The sequence below is a fragment of the Zingiber officinale genome, chromosome 10B (assembly GCF_018446385.1).
Source record: "Zingiber officinale cultivar Zhangliang chromosome 10B, Zo_v1.1, whole genome shotgun sequence".
NCBI classification, from domain to species: domain Eukaryota; kingdom Viridiplantae; phylum Streptophyta; class Magnoliopsida; order Zingiberales; family Zingiberaceae; genus Zingiber; species Zingiber officinale.
Genome location: NC_056005.1, coordinates 72,450,351 through 72,468,980, shown reverse-complemented (window position 1 = coordinate 72,468,980; position 18,630 = coordinate 72,450,351). Strand labels below are relative to the sequence as shown.

The 18,630-nt window shown below is 35.6% G+C and overlaps 1 protein-coding gene across 5 annotated transcripts in view; it reads right to left on the bottom strand.

Annotated features, from left to right (window-relative positions):
• Nucleotides 1-3,692: 3,692 nt before the first annotated feature.
• The window catches only part of LOC122029364 (UMP-CMP kinase-like), a 28,685-nt gene continuing 13,747 nt past the window's right edge, over nucleotides 3,693-18,630 (bottom strand). For 2 of the 5 annotated variants that reach the window (XM_042588312.1, XM_042588311.1), the window contains exon 8: nucleotides 3,693-4,007. In XM_042588312.1, the coding sequence (XP_042444246.1) occupies nucleotides 3,867-4,007 (141 nt within the window). In that variant the 3' untranslated portion in view covers nucleotides 3,693-3,866. Of the gene's footprint in view, nucleotides 4,008-4,951; nucleotides 5,081-7,733; nucleotides 7,799-18,630 lie in introns of those variants that run through there. The other 3 variants (XR_006125026.1, XM_042588314.1, XM_042588313.1) reach the window with 3 other exon arrangements.

The window sequence follows — 18,630 nt, the reverse complement described above, 5'->3', positions numbered from 1 at the left end:
CGGATTGATAATTGACATAATCATAAATTTAAAATAGAAAATCAATTAAGAAAAATTCTTAATCAATTTCTATAGATTCTGTTCGATGTTTTAGGCTTGGTATTCGATTGATCGACCAAATCAATCGATTAAATCTTCATTAATGGAAGATCAAGTCTTTCTTAGATTTTCTATACAAAAGATTTCGACGATCAAATATTTGTATTAACTAGGAAAAACTTGATCTAGCATACAAATAACAAATCGACAAAAAACCTAAACTCTATTGCCAATGAAAACGACGAAACAGAAACTTGGCTCTGATACCAATTGATGGTTCTCGTAAAACCTAAGCCGCATGAATTCTAGACAATCAAAGTAAGAATTCGAATAGGAAAAACAAGAACATATGAGCATGGATCTTTGTTTCATCGAGAACACGGTATAAGGAAATAAATACTGTAATTACAAAGAACCTGAATGCAACGGAATTGTCATGGTTCGTCGTGCAGAGCTCATCGATCCAACAATCCTACGGAAGGAGGAGAAGAAATTTGGCCTTCCGGAGGAGTTAGGGTTGACGGTGCCGAATTCTCTTCGTCAATGGGGAACGAAGAGACGTCTCAAGATTACCCTAATCCTCTGGGGACCAACCCATTATATAGTACACATCTATTATCAACCCATCGATGATAATAGATGTGGGACTATAAATCCATATATACTAAACATCTATTATCAACAAATAGATGATAACAGATGCGGGACTATAGGTTCTACACATATGAGATCCACATCCAATTATCTGAAACCCACTAGACATAAGTTAGATCACTTTCAAGGGTTCGGATCGTATTCACGTGTGTAACTTACAAATAAGCCCACCAAATAAGGATAATTTTATCCAATAAATTTGTGTTTAGAGAACCCAATTTTGGTTGTCGTCTAAATGAGGCAGAAATATTGAAAATAATGAAATTAGGGTTAAGCTCTTTTTATCAATTTTTTATTTCTATCTTATATGTAATTTTTTGTTTACTATTGATTTATCCTAAATTAATCTAATTTGACAAACAATAAAAAATGAGAGATTGTTAGAACCCAAGCGGTTTGAACCACGATTGTTTTGATGTGTTGTCAAACTAGTCTAAGTTATATCTTGCTCGTGTCACTAACTTGTGTGTCCAAATGTGTAGAAACTTAGGAGAACACCCATGTACCCAATGACTCAAGTTCCGGTGAAATACAATGACAGGTTGTATGGGACACTCGAGGAATTACAAAAGACGATGAACATCGGAGACGACGGACCTTAGCAGAAGATGCAAGCGAGCGTGAATGATGACATAGAGAGGGAGCCGACAGGCTCCATACATCCAAGAGATGAGAAGATGCTAAAGAGTACTCTAGTATCTGAGGAATAAGAAGTCAGGAGAAATTATGCACAAGGTAAGTTAGTGGCACGAGAGTTGAGTAAAATGTAATCGAACTAGGGTAGACTCAACTCTAGCCAAACTAGGGTGTAATCGACTGAGTCAGGAATTTCGGGCAACCACATTAGTGGTTTGGTCAACCAAAGCAATGGATAAATGTTATCTATTCATAGGATATCGACGAAAACGGATCGATCAACCAACTGACAAGATCGGGCGATTGAAAGTCACATGGAAGTTGATATGGTAGTGGAGATCCGATGTAAGCAAGATTGATTGAAAGCCACATGGAAGCTGATCTGGCAGTGGAGATCCGATGTAAGTTGGATCGGGAGATCGAAGATAAAGATCGAGCAACCGAAGGACACGTCGTAGTAGATATAAAAAAAGTTATTCGAAGTTGATCAAGCTTTGGTCGACTGGTAAGTGATAAGGTCTACCGAATTGATGTCGCATTAGCAAAGGGATAAGAGAGGACCATCAAGTGGATGAGCCTTATCTGCCACATTATAGAGACTATTAAAGGAGACGAGGAGTTCAGTTGAAGAACATACATCCATGATCAATGCTTCAATTGCTTTCAACAGAGCTCTCCTTTCTTTCTTATTATTGTATTCACTTGCTGTAAATGATTCTCAGCCTGACATTTTATCGAATAGTAGAAAGTTCACAGACAAACACTAAACTTTGTATAAGAACTTGGACGCAGCACTCTGAGGGTTGTGAACCAAGTAAACGACCGCATCTCTCTTTTTATGCTTGCTTTTACTTTTGTCTAATATGTGTGTCTTTGCTAAACCATTAGCAAGAGAAACATATTATTTTAATTGATTCACCCTTCTCCTCTATCGATCTGAACTGTTTCCACAGCACCAACATAATATAAATCAAGGATACAATAGATAAAGCAAGTAATGGAGAAGACATGAGCCTGACTAATAACTAGTCAAGTCTTGAGAGTGCAACTAACTTCTCGAATGAGAAAATCATGTGCGAGGGGCCACATATATAGATTTATATTAGATGCTAAACATGATCTATTAATGCGGATGAACAGATACAAGATGTTGTTCCATGTAAAGGCTTCTTGGAGATATCAAGAAAAAGATACTAGAATTTTATCAAGTTGTTATACCTTCTAATCTGAGATTTGGCTTCCTAAGATAAGAAAGCCATCAATCATGATCGAATTGGTGTTTAGAGTTTAGTGAATTTTCTTTAATGAGTTATCGAATAATCACTTTGCACTAATAACTATTTATTATGTAGCTAAGTTTGGCCAAAGTGTTTCCTACCATTGAAACATTTACTTTGTTGTATCGATTGAGAACAATTACGAGACAAGAACTCAGTTCAATTATATTTTTGTTTAGGGTTTGTTCCAATGCTTATGTTGATGTATTAAGGAGATTTGAAAATGTTAGTTTTAGTGAGAGGCATATTCTTTTTTAAATTATTCCCTAGAGGTTGAGTTGTTGTCATGTTCAGTTGATCTTGAGCCTTCTAAGTCGTTCGTACATTTATACTCGTAGATACTCATTTTAGTTTTGAACCTTTTTCCAACTTAAATGTGAGGTTGGTGCTTCTATCTTTGAAAAGGGATTAAAATAATATTAAATATCCCCTCGAATGAGTCTAATGGTTAGCACATGAAATATTACTATCATAAGATCTGAGGTTCGAATCTCGACAAAATTGAGATAAATATCTCCCTTATATGTTAGTCATTATTCCAAAGACTAGTAACCGTTCGTAATTTACCTCCTGCGTGTTGACCCTGAGACAGATTGACAGAAACGCTAGGAGCAAACGTATTTATCTTTTGCCACCATATTTCCGTTGGAAATATTTCATTACCCTTCTTTTTGAATATCCTGATGTCTATTTTTTATAAGTAAAATGAGTATATTAACCCAAAAATATGATGCACAAATTAATCTTTGAACATTATTCACATATGATAAAGTGTCAAATCTTAATAGATGTTTAAGGTCCTATACTCATTTTTTATATTAGATGGTAGTGTCCGGACAGAAAAAAAAAATGCAGAGCATGGTAAATATTGTATCGAAATGCAGTCTACAGTTTGCTTTGGTAGATAAGAGAAAATATGATACATCTGTAGGATATTGAACTTGCAGGACTCACTGGCAGGCATTATATACAATGACAGGGGTGTTTCAGCTATTCTCCCGCAAATATAGAAATCTCAGTGCCGTTAATGTTTAACTGAAATCTCAATAATAAGTTTTAAAACTAATCAAGCGGGTACGAGAGATGTATGCATTCATCCATGAGAGGTCAGGCATATTATCATGGAATAACCAAAGAGTTAGACAAAAATCCAGCTCTACAGATCCAACCTTATTTTCTTAAGGAAACAGTTAGCCAAGGTAACTAGGAGAAAAAAAGAAAGAGCAAGACTACAACTTTTCATTAATGCAGGACCACTTTTTAACCATTCATATCTGGCTGGGATGCCTCAGGCAGCCTCGATCTGCTTTCATCCTTGCCTTTTTTAACTGCACTCTTTCCTTCATGACAATTTGTCAGTCTCCTTTGTTTATCTGTGTCCATCCATCGGTACTTTTTGAGCTGCATTAACAGACACCTTGGTGAGAGCTAACTAGATAGAAAAGCATGAAGCAGATAAGTGTAATGGAACAAGCGTGAGTTGATGTCAGGGCTGCTCTGCCATCACTAACCTTCAGTAAGCTCAATCCTTTCTATCTTAGTCATCTTTTACTTTGATTGCCAGAAGATTATATTATACTGCTAGTGCTTCAGAAGTCAACAATATCTCTTAGGATACTCTTGACTTGTAAGCCATATGTACAACCATGGCAAGTACAAGTTCAATTAAATAGCAACAGTACAGAGTAATAATTGAATCATATCTTCGATTGTAAGTATCAGCCTCATCCATCTATATGTCAGAATCCAAGATTTTATCATTTGTTTCTTGATACCAGATGACACAAGGAGCAGTAAAAATATGTCAGCCACTTCACTAATGCCAGCAGTATGAGATTTTAGCAGCCCTCCCATTTACCATCATTTAAATTTGAATGAATTAATAGGCAGTTTGGGGAGGTAGGCAGTTGACCCAGTACATAGTACCTAGGCAGTAGGTTGTCCCCTATGAGATCCCAATAAAAATTATTAAAATTATATATATATATATATATATATATATAGAAATGACTAACATATATATCTAACAATGTGGGTTAATCAATCAAAAATAAGTTAATAGTTATAAGTAAATAGATGACACGATAAGTAAATCATAACAATAATAGAGAAGCTCATATTTCACATTATAATGAAAAAAAAACAAAACACAATGAAATATATAATCACATAACAATCTATAGCCAATCAAATAAGCTATAAATAACATAGGGTTAGACAAAGGATGGGATGAGTTCATCTGGTAACAGATTTATTTTTTAAGTGAACCAAGTGCTAAAGATAAAGACTTCTTTTCTAATGAATTCGCCAGAATTGCTTATGGTTTAAGAAAGTAGCATATTACGGACAATTAAATTACTAGGCAAAGTGGTCCCCTTCTGATTCCACCTAGGCGACCACAGTGAGCTGCAGTTGTTCATAGGTGAGAAGCGAGCAGTAGTCGCACAACAGAAGCAGAGCACTGTGAGCAGCATCTAGCAATCGTGCAAAGCAAGAAGAATGATGAGTAGAGCAAGCAACAGCTGTATGGAGCATGTAATAGTTGCATTCAGCGAGCAACAGTCAAGCATAACAAATAGTTTCCCTTACCATGCTCCCCTTGTCACGCTGATACACAATTCAAGCTCAGTGAATGTCGTTACAAAATGCTCTATTCTTTCTTGTTTAGGTTGGGTATAATGAATTTTCCTCATTTTTATATATGTGACGTGCTCTTTTTCTAAGGCTATATAATTATCACTATAGACCGTAATGTACCTCTAAAACTTAAAGGAAAATTTTACAAACTGGTTAGACTTGCTATGTTATATGGAGCTGAATATTGAGCTATGACTCGAGTACATGTGCATAAGATGAGAGTTGCAAAGATGAAGATATTAAGGTGGATATGTGGGCATACGAGAATGGACGGAATAAGAAATGAGAGTATTAAAGAGAAAGTCGGAGTTGCATCTATTGAGAAAAAACTCCAAGAGATACGTTTAAGATGGTACGGACATGTACTTAGACGACCAACAAATGCTCCAATTAGGCAATGTAAAACTATGACTAACATGTATATCAAACAAGACCAAAAAAGACTTGGTTAGCAATAATAAAACAAGATAAAATTTATTTAAGTATAAATGTTAATATAGTACGAGATAAATCTCAATGGCGTAAAAGGATTCATATAGTCAACCCCACCTAATAGGATAAGGCTTGGTTGTTGTTGTAGATAATTATCACTGTAATCCATAGCAACAATCCTCTCCTTAGTTATATTGGCGTGGAGTGAATTTTTCCAATATTTTGTATGTCTTACAACCCCCTCTGTTTAGGGGCAGCAGTTGTAAGAAATTTAAGCAGGCTCCTTCAAGCAAGAGGCCAAAAATTCCTTGTCAGTGTATAAGCTAACCTTGGTAAGTTTTGTTCTTCTACTCTCATGGGAGTAAAAAAAGATGATTTCTGCATATCTGATATTAGGGCAATACCTTTTCTTTTGCTGTGAGTTTTGAGGTCATTGACTAGGAGAAAACTAGATGGTCAATGTGATCATTTTCCTTGTTGCAATTCAGCCAACTTGGTAAGTTTCTCTACTTCAATTTCTATGAAAATCGCCAAAGTTAAAAGTCAAACTACTAGTTGAATTGTATGTTGTAGATTCAATATCAGTTCTTTAGTTCTTGGGAGTTTTTCTTGCTGGCGGATAATTACTTGAATCATCATTAGATGTTGATGAATTCCTACTTGACTGCTTTATACATACAGTATGAATAAATACTTTGATGTTCTGGTTTATTTAACTGTCACATACTGCCCACTTTGGTAAATTAGGATGAAATCATGTTTCCATAATGTGTAAGTGCAGAAAATAAAAAGAGAAAACACTTAGAACACATAGCAACTTAAACTATAGTTGATTTTAACTTACAAGAAACTAATGCAACAAGTGCAAACATTCTTGATGATATTCCCTTAATACATGTGATCTTTTTTGGCTACCATTCCACTCATTTTCTTTAACTTGCGCTCTTGTTATAATGGAAATTTACTTCTTTTAAATAGCTTAAAGGTTGAATATCATGATAGAAATATAACAAACAAGAATAGGACTAGAGATAAAAGGAGAGATTTCCATATTACCCATGTGTCCTGTTATTGTGGCATATGCTCAAATCATAAATATGATGTTCAGGGCATTGGCTCAAATTGTTTTAGTAAGGCTTTTAGCCCAATTCACCAGGATGCATGGCTATAGAATAGATTGATTGATAGGTTTAAAAGGTGAAAATTAACAAAGTTGATTCATATTGTGATTTTAATTTAAAATGTTGATCCAATTCATAATGTCAATTTGATGTATATTTATGCATGTTTTATTAATACCAACTGGGCATAATTGTACTCAACACTTTTGTTTTTGTTGACCTCCAAATCCGCAGCAGAGTTGGAGTTGAGGTGGTGTTAGCTTTATGTCAACATCACGTAGAGAAGCTCAGATATTCAAGAAAACTTTTTCTACAGAGTTATATAGTTCAGTTTTTTGTCTTTGTTTTATCGTTGGGAAAGATTTATCATCCATGTCTATTTTTTCACTATTGTTATGGTGGTGGATATTTGTCCATGGTGTTGATTTTTATGTCAACTTATTCCTGGTTAATTTGTGCTTCTTATGTGCTTTTTATATTTATTGAAGATGTGATGTTTTCGTTGAGAAATTGTTGTGAAAAGGAGTGTTCTTCCTTTATGTGAGAAAGAACGACCCTTAACTACAATTTCTTAACATTATCACTGCTAAAAGAAAAGGACTGCCACCTACGATTTGCAATGTATTGGTGGTAGGGGACTGAGATTTCAACCTTGATAACTTCCCCTACAATTTGCAATGTACTGGTGGTAGCTTAATACTTCCAACGTACCATACTTTGTAGAAGTTTAGGAAGACCAGCTTAGCTGACTCTCTTTATTTGATAAGGAAACAACAAATCATCTTATTTTTCTATACAAACGACAGTTAGATTATATAGTTCATTCTTCAAGAGTCCAAAATTCACTTTTCTGATATAACTTGGTGAAGAAACGTAGAAAATTTTTGACATCAAAACATTGTTGCCCTTGTGTTAAGCAGTCATTATTGTTGCATACCTCAAGGAAGTAAACACTGGACGAATCCTTTGGAAAACCTCATCCACAGATCCCACTGCATTAATCTGCAGATTGATAACTAAGGTCAACATTGAAAAATGCTCAAATAAATGAAAATTTTAGTTATATTGCAGGAATCAGAAATTTATATATTAATTAGTTGGTGCAGAGAATTTCGTAGATGTTACTGTCACCAATAGAAGTGATTGTTTGACAAAAACATTTTCATTGTGTTTTTGACAGTTTTATTATTTTTCATTTTTACACAGACAATGATCAATTTTCCCTTTAAACCAGGAAAAATATGTACCATAAAAAAATGTTGAAAAATGAAAATTTAGGGAGTAGAAATTCATAAGAACAAAGAGACCATATGATATGGCTCTAATTATAAGGGGATCAAATTAATAATTTGCACTATAAATCTTCAAAATGGTGATCAATTCGAGAACAGAAGATGAAATAAAATTTTTGAATATCAATTTGGTTTCGTTCTCAAAGATTAACTATAAATCTTATTTAATTAACAAGATTATTACTAATGAAAAAATAGAGAATATAGATTATAAATGATGTTTAGAAATGTTTATTGACAGAAAAATTGATAAAGAAACTTCTAAACAGGTTCGGTTTCTAGAATGAAATATCAACTAGTAATAGAGGTAATATATTGAACATTGTGTTATGATGATGTCGCTACTAGTTACTAAAGTCAAAAAAAAGTACAATCATCCAACTTTGCATTTGGTAGGATGTAAAGGACTGGGAATGCTTTATCCCCTCTACGATTCCATAATTTCTTGGACGGACAATTTAAGGAGAATTAACAATTCCAAAGAATGGCTTATTTCATTCCATTCATTCAGAGTGGAAAAATTTATTCCATCTCTCAAATAAAATAAATATAATGCTCATTGACAAGTTATTGTTTCGAAATTAAAATGGGCATAAATAAAATTAGATAACGAGACAGGCTAGGAGGATTAGTTTGGTCAAGCTAGCAAACTCACTAGGTCAAGCAGATCGGTTTAGCCTGAATGAACTTGTTGGGTGGCGTGAACTAGTTAAGCAACATGGATTGGGTAAGCAAAGCAAATCAATCAAGCTAATTGATTAAGCAAACCAATAAGTCAATTAAGCCAAGCGAACTAGTCGGATAGATAGGTTAGACCAATCATGTCAATTGGGTTGAACAAGTTGTCCAAGATAACTAGTTGAGTTTGGTAGAGTAGTCAAGTTTGGACCACAAGTTAAGTCAAATAGAGCTAGGCTGGGAGGATCAATCAAGTCAAGCGGATTGGTCGGCCAATCGAGTTGTGAAGTTCCTACTCAAGTCAAAAAGGCGTTGATTTAAACGGACTAGTCAAGTTAATCAATCAAGTAGCATAACAGGGCTAATCAAACTAAGAGAGTTTAACAAATTGATAAGACCGTTGGGCTTGTGAATCATTCGAGTTGGGCGGACCAATCATGGTCAATCATCAAGAGTGTCAATCAAGCACGCCATATAGGCATGCCAATCTAGCTAGTATGACTAACTTGGTCGGGGGGTCAATCAAGCATATGAGCAAGCTGGATAAGCCAAGTAAACCAATCAAACCGAACATTTTAAGTGAATTGTCATTGCTAAACATGTCAAAAAGATAAATAGATTGGACACACTACATAAATTAATAATAAAAACCAAAAAATAATCCTTTTAAATTTTAATTAAACTTAATTATAACTATTTAAATTTAATTACATTACCATGTTAAATCCTAACTCAATATTTTTGTTGACTCGACTCGGATCGGTGAGTCGGCTTCATTTTTGATACCCCTATTTTTCAAATCAAATTAAATTTCCAAAAATGTAAATTAAAATTAGTAAGACAAAAAACACAAGTTGAAACAAAATTATTAGAAACATTATCAGTAAAAGTGTTTCCAAGGGTACTAAATGTAGTATGATTAATAGAGTTGTGTCCTAGATTTAGTCTGTATTGATATTTTAGATTTATATATAATTATGTTTGATATCATCTTCTCATTTTGATAAACAATCTACATTCTTTTATATAAAATATTCTTTTATTGGTTGATAAAAAATCCTAATTGATTCTACTTGTTTCCTTTATAGGTAGGAAGTAAAAACTCACCAATTACCTAAAGAAAAAGTTATGTCACGTATGACTTGTATTTTATATTTAATAAGCAAATTTATGCCAAATTTGAGTTCTTCTAGCACCAACATTATTTTTTTAGGCTAAATATTATTAAAATAAGACCAATTTTTGTTGTTGTAATTTTTTTAATCCAAAATAGAAAAAGAATAAAATATTTCTTTTTTCAAATCTCAATTGCTTTCCTGGTAAAACAATGTTGCCTATTTACTAAGTCACTAATGTCATTTGACAAAATATAGAGATTAGTATTTATTTAACTTTTTGTAATATTTTTAATATCGAAAAAGTTAAATTAATAAAACTATATTATATTTTTCCTTTTAAAAAAAAGGAAAAAGAAAATATAGTTTCAAATCCCTAATGGCACAAATAAAAATGGCTTATATGTGGTCATCTTTTTTTTTAAAAAAAAAATTTAGTTGACACCAAGTATCTCCAGCTTATGCCAACTAATCCTTGGGTGACCAACACGACCCCATAGAAATTTTCCACCAACCACCGGGATAAATCAGGAAGCACTTACAACGAATGACCCATTAGCCCAGCATTTTTAGGTTAATTGTTCATTGAAGGAAATTCATTCGTTAATTCGCCGAAGCTAAGATACGATTCTTTGATGCTTAAGAAATTGAAAAGACGTCGTGCCATTGCGGATTGGTTATCTTTGATAGGCAACAATGTGGTCTTGGATGTAAATTAATTGTATAAAAGCTTCATTTCCTTAGAAATTAAAAGAGAGAGAGAATAATAATTATCTTTGATCCAAAGATCACTCAACCTTGCTGTCAACTTTATAATTTACATTTGCATAATCACTAAGTTGGAAACATAGTGTCTCTGTTATTACATTTAGCATAATCTATAGTCGAAGACACTAATAAAGATATTAGGAAATGTGATTCTAGCATGAGCTAGATAAAATTACTAAAAGTGTCTATCCAATGCAAGCACACACAACTATATCTATACTTTTTCTTCTTACAATTTACAAATTTTGTTGAACTTACTATGATAAACTTTTCTTTTATTGTAAGAATGTAGAAAAAATTACAACTTTTGTTATATATTATGTTTTGCTTTCGATTAATCCAATCAAGACATTGTACCACTTGATCAAGCCAATGGGTCGCTATTTCCTCCCTTCTCTGATAAGTCAACCTCTCACTCCCTTGCATCTCTCACAAGTCGGCTTCACATTCAACATTGGTGCATTGTTCTCACCATATTGTCGTCATCATCGTCCATGCAATATCAATGTCATTCCGCATATTTTTTGTGGAGCAAAAAATCTCAGTTGCATTGACCAAACATGGCTCAAGTTTCTAATCCATGAATATGACCGTACATTGCTCTTCAATGATGTTGTTGGGACCACCATAGGCGACCTTTTCACTCTTTTCTACAGCCTAATGAGCTACTGATACAGGAGGATCCGAATATCTTTCATGCTACTTTTAGTACTTTTTGAGTTTTTTAGTATTTAAGGTATTTTTGGTATTTCTAATACTTATGGGTTAGATCTAGTCTATATCAACATCCGGTTATGTTAATTTCAATTTCTGTTATGAAATTTCCTTTTCTGGAAGAATTTCTTTTCTTTCTTTACAAGATAGGATTTGATGTTCATATATAAGGATTTTTTTCCTTTCTTTTAGTCTTAGGATTGACACAGTGGATAACTATCGGTTTCATTAATTCATGCACGAATACCAGAAGCGACAATCGAATTTGTTGTTTCGCACACAAAGACTGGAAATGACCTTATATAACTTGTTGATTTGAAAGGAAACAACATGAAATAGGAAAAACACCACGTTCCAAAGAAAAGACAACGGCTAAAAATAGCATTTATCAAAATTATCCTCAAAACATGAAATAGGATACTTATATAGATCTCATATCCTAAGATTCGAAAAAAGAAAAAAAAAATCCTCATATATGGACCTCAATTCCCATCTTGTACAGAAAAAAAAATCTTACTAGAATTTTTTTTTTAATAAAAATCCTAATTAACAAAACAGGACACTAGCATAGACAAATCGTAACCCATATATACCAAAAATATCAAAAATATCCTAAATACTATTAAAATGAAAATTATCAAAAATTGTAAAAAATATGTTCCGTGGCTCGATTGAGGGCCTAAACGGTGATTTTGGGTGGTTACAGTCAGTAATAAATGTAGATCGTTGAATTATGCACGCGTGGCGACCGGCAGAGCTTGATTCCGAGTCTCAAGTCAAAAGTTATGGTTTCCGAAAGATTGCGCTATCGAACCTGCATCATATCTAGAACTGGACAATCAAGATGGCAGTCTGAGTTGATTCAAGTTTCTATTGAGTTGATTGCAATTGCGACAAATTCTGGGCGTGCAAGCACCTTGACCACCACTGATGCTGCTGCTCCTACACTCAAGCGCTTTGAAAGAGCAGCAATAGCTGCAGCAACTCCTGTAACTTATCACTCCAGAGAGCTGTTACTACTGATACATGAGCATCTACTGGCATCTAGTTTAATTGTTATGGCTACCTTGCTACAGAAAGAAGCTGACTTGACACCTTTGCCATCATTAGGAACACCAGTGCCAGCATTACATCAAACAAATATCCAAAAAACTACGTCTGTGCAATTTCAGTGGCCAACCCCTGGTGGATTCCTTCTTGATTCTACAAAGATAGCTTCTCAAGATGATGACACTTGTTTAAAGTCCAATTTGGCTTTTAGTTCTTTGAAAAGGAAACAGTCCAAGTATGCTTCCAAGTCCTCCCGCGGGAAAGGCCAATTTTCATCACATGCATCATCCAATGTTCTGTCAAAAGCAACAAGTCCTCTCACTTTTGTCAAGTTGATGCTAGAGGATCTTCCTCTTAGGTTACCACCTAAACTCAAAGACGAGTTCTTTTTAATCCGAGGAGAATGATGTAGGAGGATCCGAATATCTTTCATTCTTTTTTTAGTACTTTTTGAGTTTTTTTAGTATTTAAGGTATTTATGGGTTAGGCCTAGTCTATATCAAGGTCTTGTTATGTTAATTTAAATTTTTGTTAAGAATTTTTTTTTTCTGGAATGATTTCTTTTCTTACGGAATTGAGATTCATATATGAAGATTTCTTTCCTTTCTTTGAGTCTTAGGATTTAGAGTCTACATAAATAATTGTTTGGGTCATTGTAGAGATTTTTTTATTAATGCTATTTACAGTCGTTGTCTCCTCCTTGGAACGTCGTGGTTTTCTTTTTCATGGTATTCTTGCGCGAATCAACAGGAATTAGGTCACTTTCGGTATTTGTGCACGAATCAAAGGATTCAATAGTCGCTTCTAGTATTTGTACAGAAATCAACGGAACCAATAGTTATCCGCTACATCAACTACCTACTCTACAGATTATTTTTGCTTCAAACAAAACCACCATAAATAAAACCATCGGGCACTCTCTCTTTCTAAGCTTTCTCATGGCAACCCTAATCATTGCAACCTTCCATCTCAAATCCCAACTGATGGTGAGCCATATTCTTGTTCCCACACAACATTTCAATTGCCTCTCCCACAAGTGCTATGCCGCCATGATCATGTTTTTACTATAAATATATAACTTCAAATGACCCCAATCTTCCTGCCTGACAATTACTCATCCTATGTCCTTTATGATGCGAGTTCGATAAAGTAACCTTCCAGATGACATACCTTTTGACTCAGGACACATAATCAGACTTTATGTATACTTGTTATCAGGAATTCGTAACAGCATTGTTTAGGCCCGTTTCGGAGCCTCCGATCAATTTTTTACTATTTATAGTAAGTTGCGTATTTTGGGTATTTAGGCTATTTTTGGTATTGTTATCTTGCAATTTGGGTATTTGATCTATTTAAGCATTTTATTTAATGTTTTGAGACTGTTTTGATTTAATTCTATTTTGAGTCGTCCTCTCCTTGGAACGAGGTATATTCCCAATTTCTTGGTATTCACTTTTGAATCAATAAGTTGTAGAAGTATCAATTTCGGTATTCATGTGCGAATCAAGGAAGTCAATAATATCCGTTGTGTCAATTAGTATCACAGCCGAATAGATCTTGCGATATCATGCCGCCAAGAAGACAACAACACGTTGTCAACGTGTATAAACATGATTGGGAACAATGGTTTTGAGAGATAGTATATGAATGGGTGAGGCAGATTAAAGGGGTCATGGACCGACTTGCTGGCAAAGATGGAGACATTATTCGAGAACCAACCTAGAAGAAATCCGGTCCATCATCATCACCGAGCGAACTCGGGTGTGGGAACAGGTGACGAGGATGCTTATGCAGAGGAGGCTTCCCACAGGCTGTTGGGTTGCAAGGTTGCAAACAAAGCCCCACATTGAAAACACATGGGAAAGATCATGTGTACAAGGAAAAGATATCTCCATTGGTATGAGGCCTTTTGGTAGATCCCAAAAATAAAACCATGAGGGCTTATACCCAAAGTGGGCAATATCATGCTATTGTGGAGATATCTAAATTTCTTTTGGTCCTAACAATTGGTATCAGAGCCCAGACTGTCAAAAGGTCTAACCGTCGACTGTGCATAAGAGTTATAGTCAAATTAAGCCATGTGAGTAGAATATTGACCTCAAACAAAGGAAGTAGGTTCTCCCATATCTGAATCAAGAGGACCAGACATCAGGCAGAAAGCCCTAGTTGTGACTAGGCAAGGAAGTCCCAGTAGGTCAGGTGGGGCAGGAAGACCTGGTGGATCGAGGATCGAACGTTGGAAGCTTGTGATCCTTTGTTTGAATGGGGGATTGTTGGGTTGCAAAGTTGCAAAAAAATCCCACATTGAAAACACATGGGAAAGATCATGGGTATATAAGGAAAGATATCTCCATTGGTATGAAGTATTTTGGATAGATCCTAAAAATAAAATCATAAGGGTTTAGGCCCAAAGTAGACAATAACATTATATTGTGGAGATATCTAAATTCCTTTTGGTCCTAACACAATCGTCGCCGACCAATAGTAGAGGACAATCGTAAGCATTGGGAGTTAGATATGAGAACTGAAATTCCTGAGTTTCATAGTAGCCTACAACCTGAGGAGTTCCTAGATTGGCTAACCTAGAGGAAATCTTGGATTTTAAAGAAATACATGAAGACAAGCATGTGCCCTTGGTTGCAACTAGATTGCACGGAAGAACGACTGCGTGGTGGCAACAACTGAAGTTGACCCAGAACAGGTTGGGTAAGGTAAAAATTACCAATATGGAGAAGATGAAGAAGCTCATGCGGGAAACCTTCTTATCATACAATTTCCAACGATTAATGTATCAAAGATTGTAGAATTTAAAACAAGGCATCCGGTCAGTTGATGAATATACCTCTGAATTTTTTCAACTAATTGCGAGGAATGAATTACATGAGACGGAAGATCAGTTAGTATCACGATATATAGGGGGGTTGAAATTCCATATTCAAGACATGTTAACATGTTTGACCCAATTTCTATATTTGCTACACACCGCGTTGGCGGTAGAAAAATGTGCATGTCAAAATAGTAGATTTTTTCCTACAAATCCTACGAGCGGAAGACCTAGTGGGGTGACTGCTGGGGTTGGTAACAAGGGTGTAGGGAAAATTAATAGAGACAGTGGAAGCAGTGGCGGCAAAATAAAGTGTTTGAACTACAGAGAATTTGGGCACAAACAATCAGAGTGGAAAAAGGTTGCGACAAAGAAAGTACTATTCATGGAGAATAAAGATTGTGAAGATGGCATAGTCAAATTCTCTAGAGACCTTGAATATAACGAGGCCACAGACGAATTGTTGTTGGAAGGAGATGTCGAGAAAGCCTTAATGGTTCGGTGTTCTTGTTTGACTCTGAAATCAATAGGCGATGACTAGTTACGGAGTAATATCTTTCAATCAACATGTACCGTTTTGGGAAAAATTTGTCATTTTGTGATCGATGCTGGAACTTGTGAAAATATCATATCTATTGAAACTCTTCAAAAGTTAAATATTCTGACGGAAAATCATCCCAAACTGTATAAATTAGCATAGCTTAAGAAGGGAGGTGAAGTATCGGTGTCACGAAGAGCTCTTATTTCTTTTTCTATGGGTCGAAAATATAAAGATACTATTTGGAGTGATATGGTAGTGATGGATGCTTGTCACCTATTGTTAGACAGACAAGTGCACAATGATGGGCGAGCTAATACTTATAGTTTTGTGTTTCAGAGAGCCAAGATTGTGCTACTACCTAGCCGACAGACGATGGAGCAACCAAAGTCTGCAAGTGAAGTGTCGGCTTTATTATCCATGGCTCAGTTGGACGAGGAGTTGCAAAAAGCAGAAAGGGGGTTTATGTTGATGGGCAAGGAAGTGTATGAACCTAGCACTATTCCAAATTTAGTGGCTCCATTAATTGCAAACTTTAGTGATATCTTTCCGAAAGAGCTGCCTGCTGATTTACCTCCTCAACGAGATATTCAGCATTATATTGCTTGGGAGCCGGGGCCATCTCTACTGCACAAATCGCATTACCGGATGAGCCCGCGTGAACATGAAGAATTGCAACGACAGGTGCTTGTATTGTACCTGCTCTTTTGGCGCCAAAAAAGGATGGATCTTGGCGTATGTGCATGGAAAGCCATTAATAAAATCGCTGTTAGGTACCGCTTTCCCGTTCCTTGTCTAGATGATTTACTTGATCAAATTAGTAGATTAGCCATGTTCACCAAATTGGATTTGAAGAGAGAGTATTATCAGATTCACATTAGGCGAGGGATGAATGGAAAATAACTTTTAAGACTAGGGAGGGGCTATATGAGTAGCTTGTGATGCCTTTTGGTTTATCTAATGCCCCTAGTGCCTTCATGTGTGTGATGAATCACTTGTTGCGGTCGTTTAACGATAGATTTGTTGTGGTGTATTTTGATGATATTCTGGTATATAGTGCGACTCTAGAGCAACATCTACAGCACATGAGGGGGGTTTTTAGTGTGCTACGTATGGAAATACTCTATGTTGCTATGAAGAAATGCATGGTTTTGGCCCCCAAGTTGTTATTTTTGGGTTATATGATTTCAAGAAAGGGTTTAGAAGTTGACAAAACCAAGATACAAATAGTGAAGGGCTAGCCTACACCGACGACCTTAACTGAAGTAAGAAGTTTCCACAGGTTAGCCTCGTTCTAGAGGCGTTTCATTGCTTCTTTAAGTAGTATTATGTCTTCGATAACAAATTGTTTAAAGGGTAGCAGGTTTGAGTGGACTCAAGCTGCAGAGTCAGCCTTTCAATTAATTAAAGAACGACTCACAACGACGCCAATCTTAATACTTCTAAATTTTTCTCAGTCTTTTGAGTTACACACAGATACTTCTAAAGTTGGTATTTGTGCGATACTCAGTCAAAACGGCACCACCCATGACATTTTTCAGTGAAAAACTTTATGGAGCAAAACTTAATTATAGTACCTATGACGTGGAGTTTTATGTCATTGTGCAGGCAGTTAAGTATTGGCGTCACTATAAAACAGAGAATTTGTTTTATTTACAGATCACGACTCATTGAGGCACCTACACCATCAAGACAAGGTATCACTCCGGCAAGCGAGATGGATCGCTTATTTGGAGCAGTTCACTTATGTGGTTAAACATAGAGCAAGGAGCGCTAATGGGTGGCAGATGCTTTGAGTCGTGGGAGCAGCTTTCTAGTTACTATGCGGGTTGAGGTTCCAGGGTTTGACTTTCTTTGTGATTTGCTTGATACTGATCCTTATTTCATATTGCGAGATGTACGGACTAAGAAGAAATTTAGATTCTTTATTGCATGATGAGTTTCTATTTAAGGGTAATCGGTTATGCATTCTAGTTGTAATCTCCGCTTGCAGATAATCAAGGAATTGCACGGTGAAGGTCATGTTGGTCGGGACCGAACATTGCATTTGGTTCAAACCTCCTACTTTTGGCCTACATTGCGACGAAAAGTAAAGAAATATGTGCAAAGGTACAAAATTTGTCAAGTCTCTAAGGGGGCAGCCACTAATGTGGATTTATACATGCCTTTGCCAATCCCTTCTCGACTTTGGGTTGATATCAACATGGATTTTATGCTAGGTTTGCCACGTACCCAGCAAGGTAGTGACTCTATCTTTGTTGTCGTTGATAGATTTTCTAAGATGGTTCACTTTATTCCTTGCAAGAAGACTACTAATGTTGTTAATGTGGCGCAACTGTTCTTTCGAGATGTTTACCATCTTCATGGCCTTCCGACATTGATTGTTTCAGATCGGGACACTTGTTTCCTTAGATATTTTTAGCACAGTTTATGGAAGATGGTCAATACACATTTAAATTTCAGTAGTGCTTATGATCCTCAAATAGATGGTCAGATAGAGGTTGTGAATTGATTACTCGGAAATTTATATTGTTGCTTAGTGGGAGATCATGTGAAGAGTTGGGACTAGAAGTTGTGTCAAGTGTAATTTTCTCACAACCATGTTGTGAATCGAAGTACTGATTTCAGTCCATCCAAGGTGGTTTACTCAGCTCAACCTCGTGGTCCACTAAATTTGTTGACACTGTATAGTATGGGTTTAGTACATAGTAGGGCAGCTGACTTCATGGATTGTTTGCAGGAGATCCATAAAACCGTTCACGATCGTTTGTCCATCTCTAATTCAAAGTACAAATACACTACAAACCAAAAGCAACGATACTTGAAATTTGATGTAGGGGCTTTTGTATGGGCAA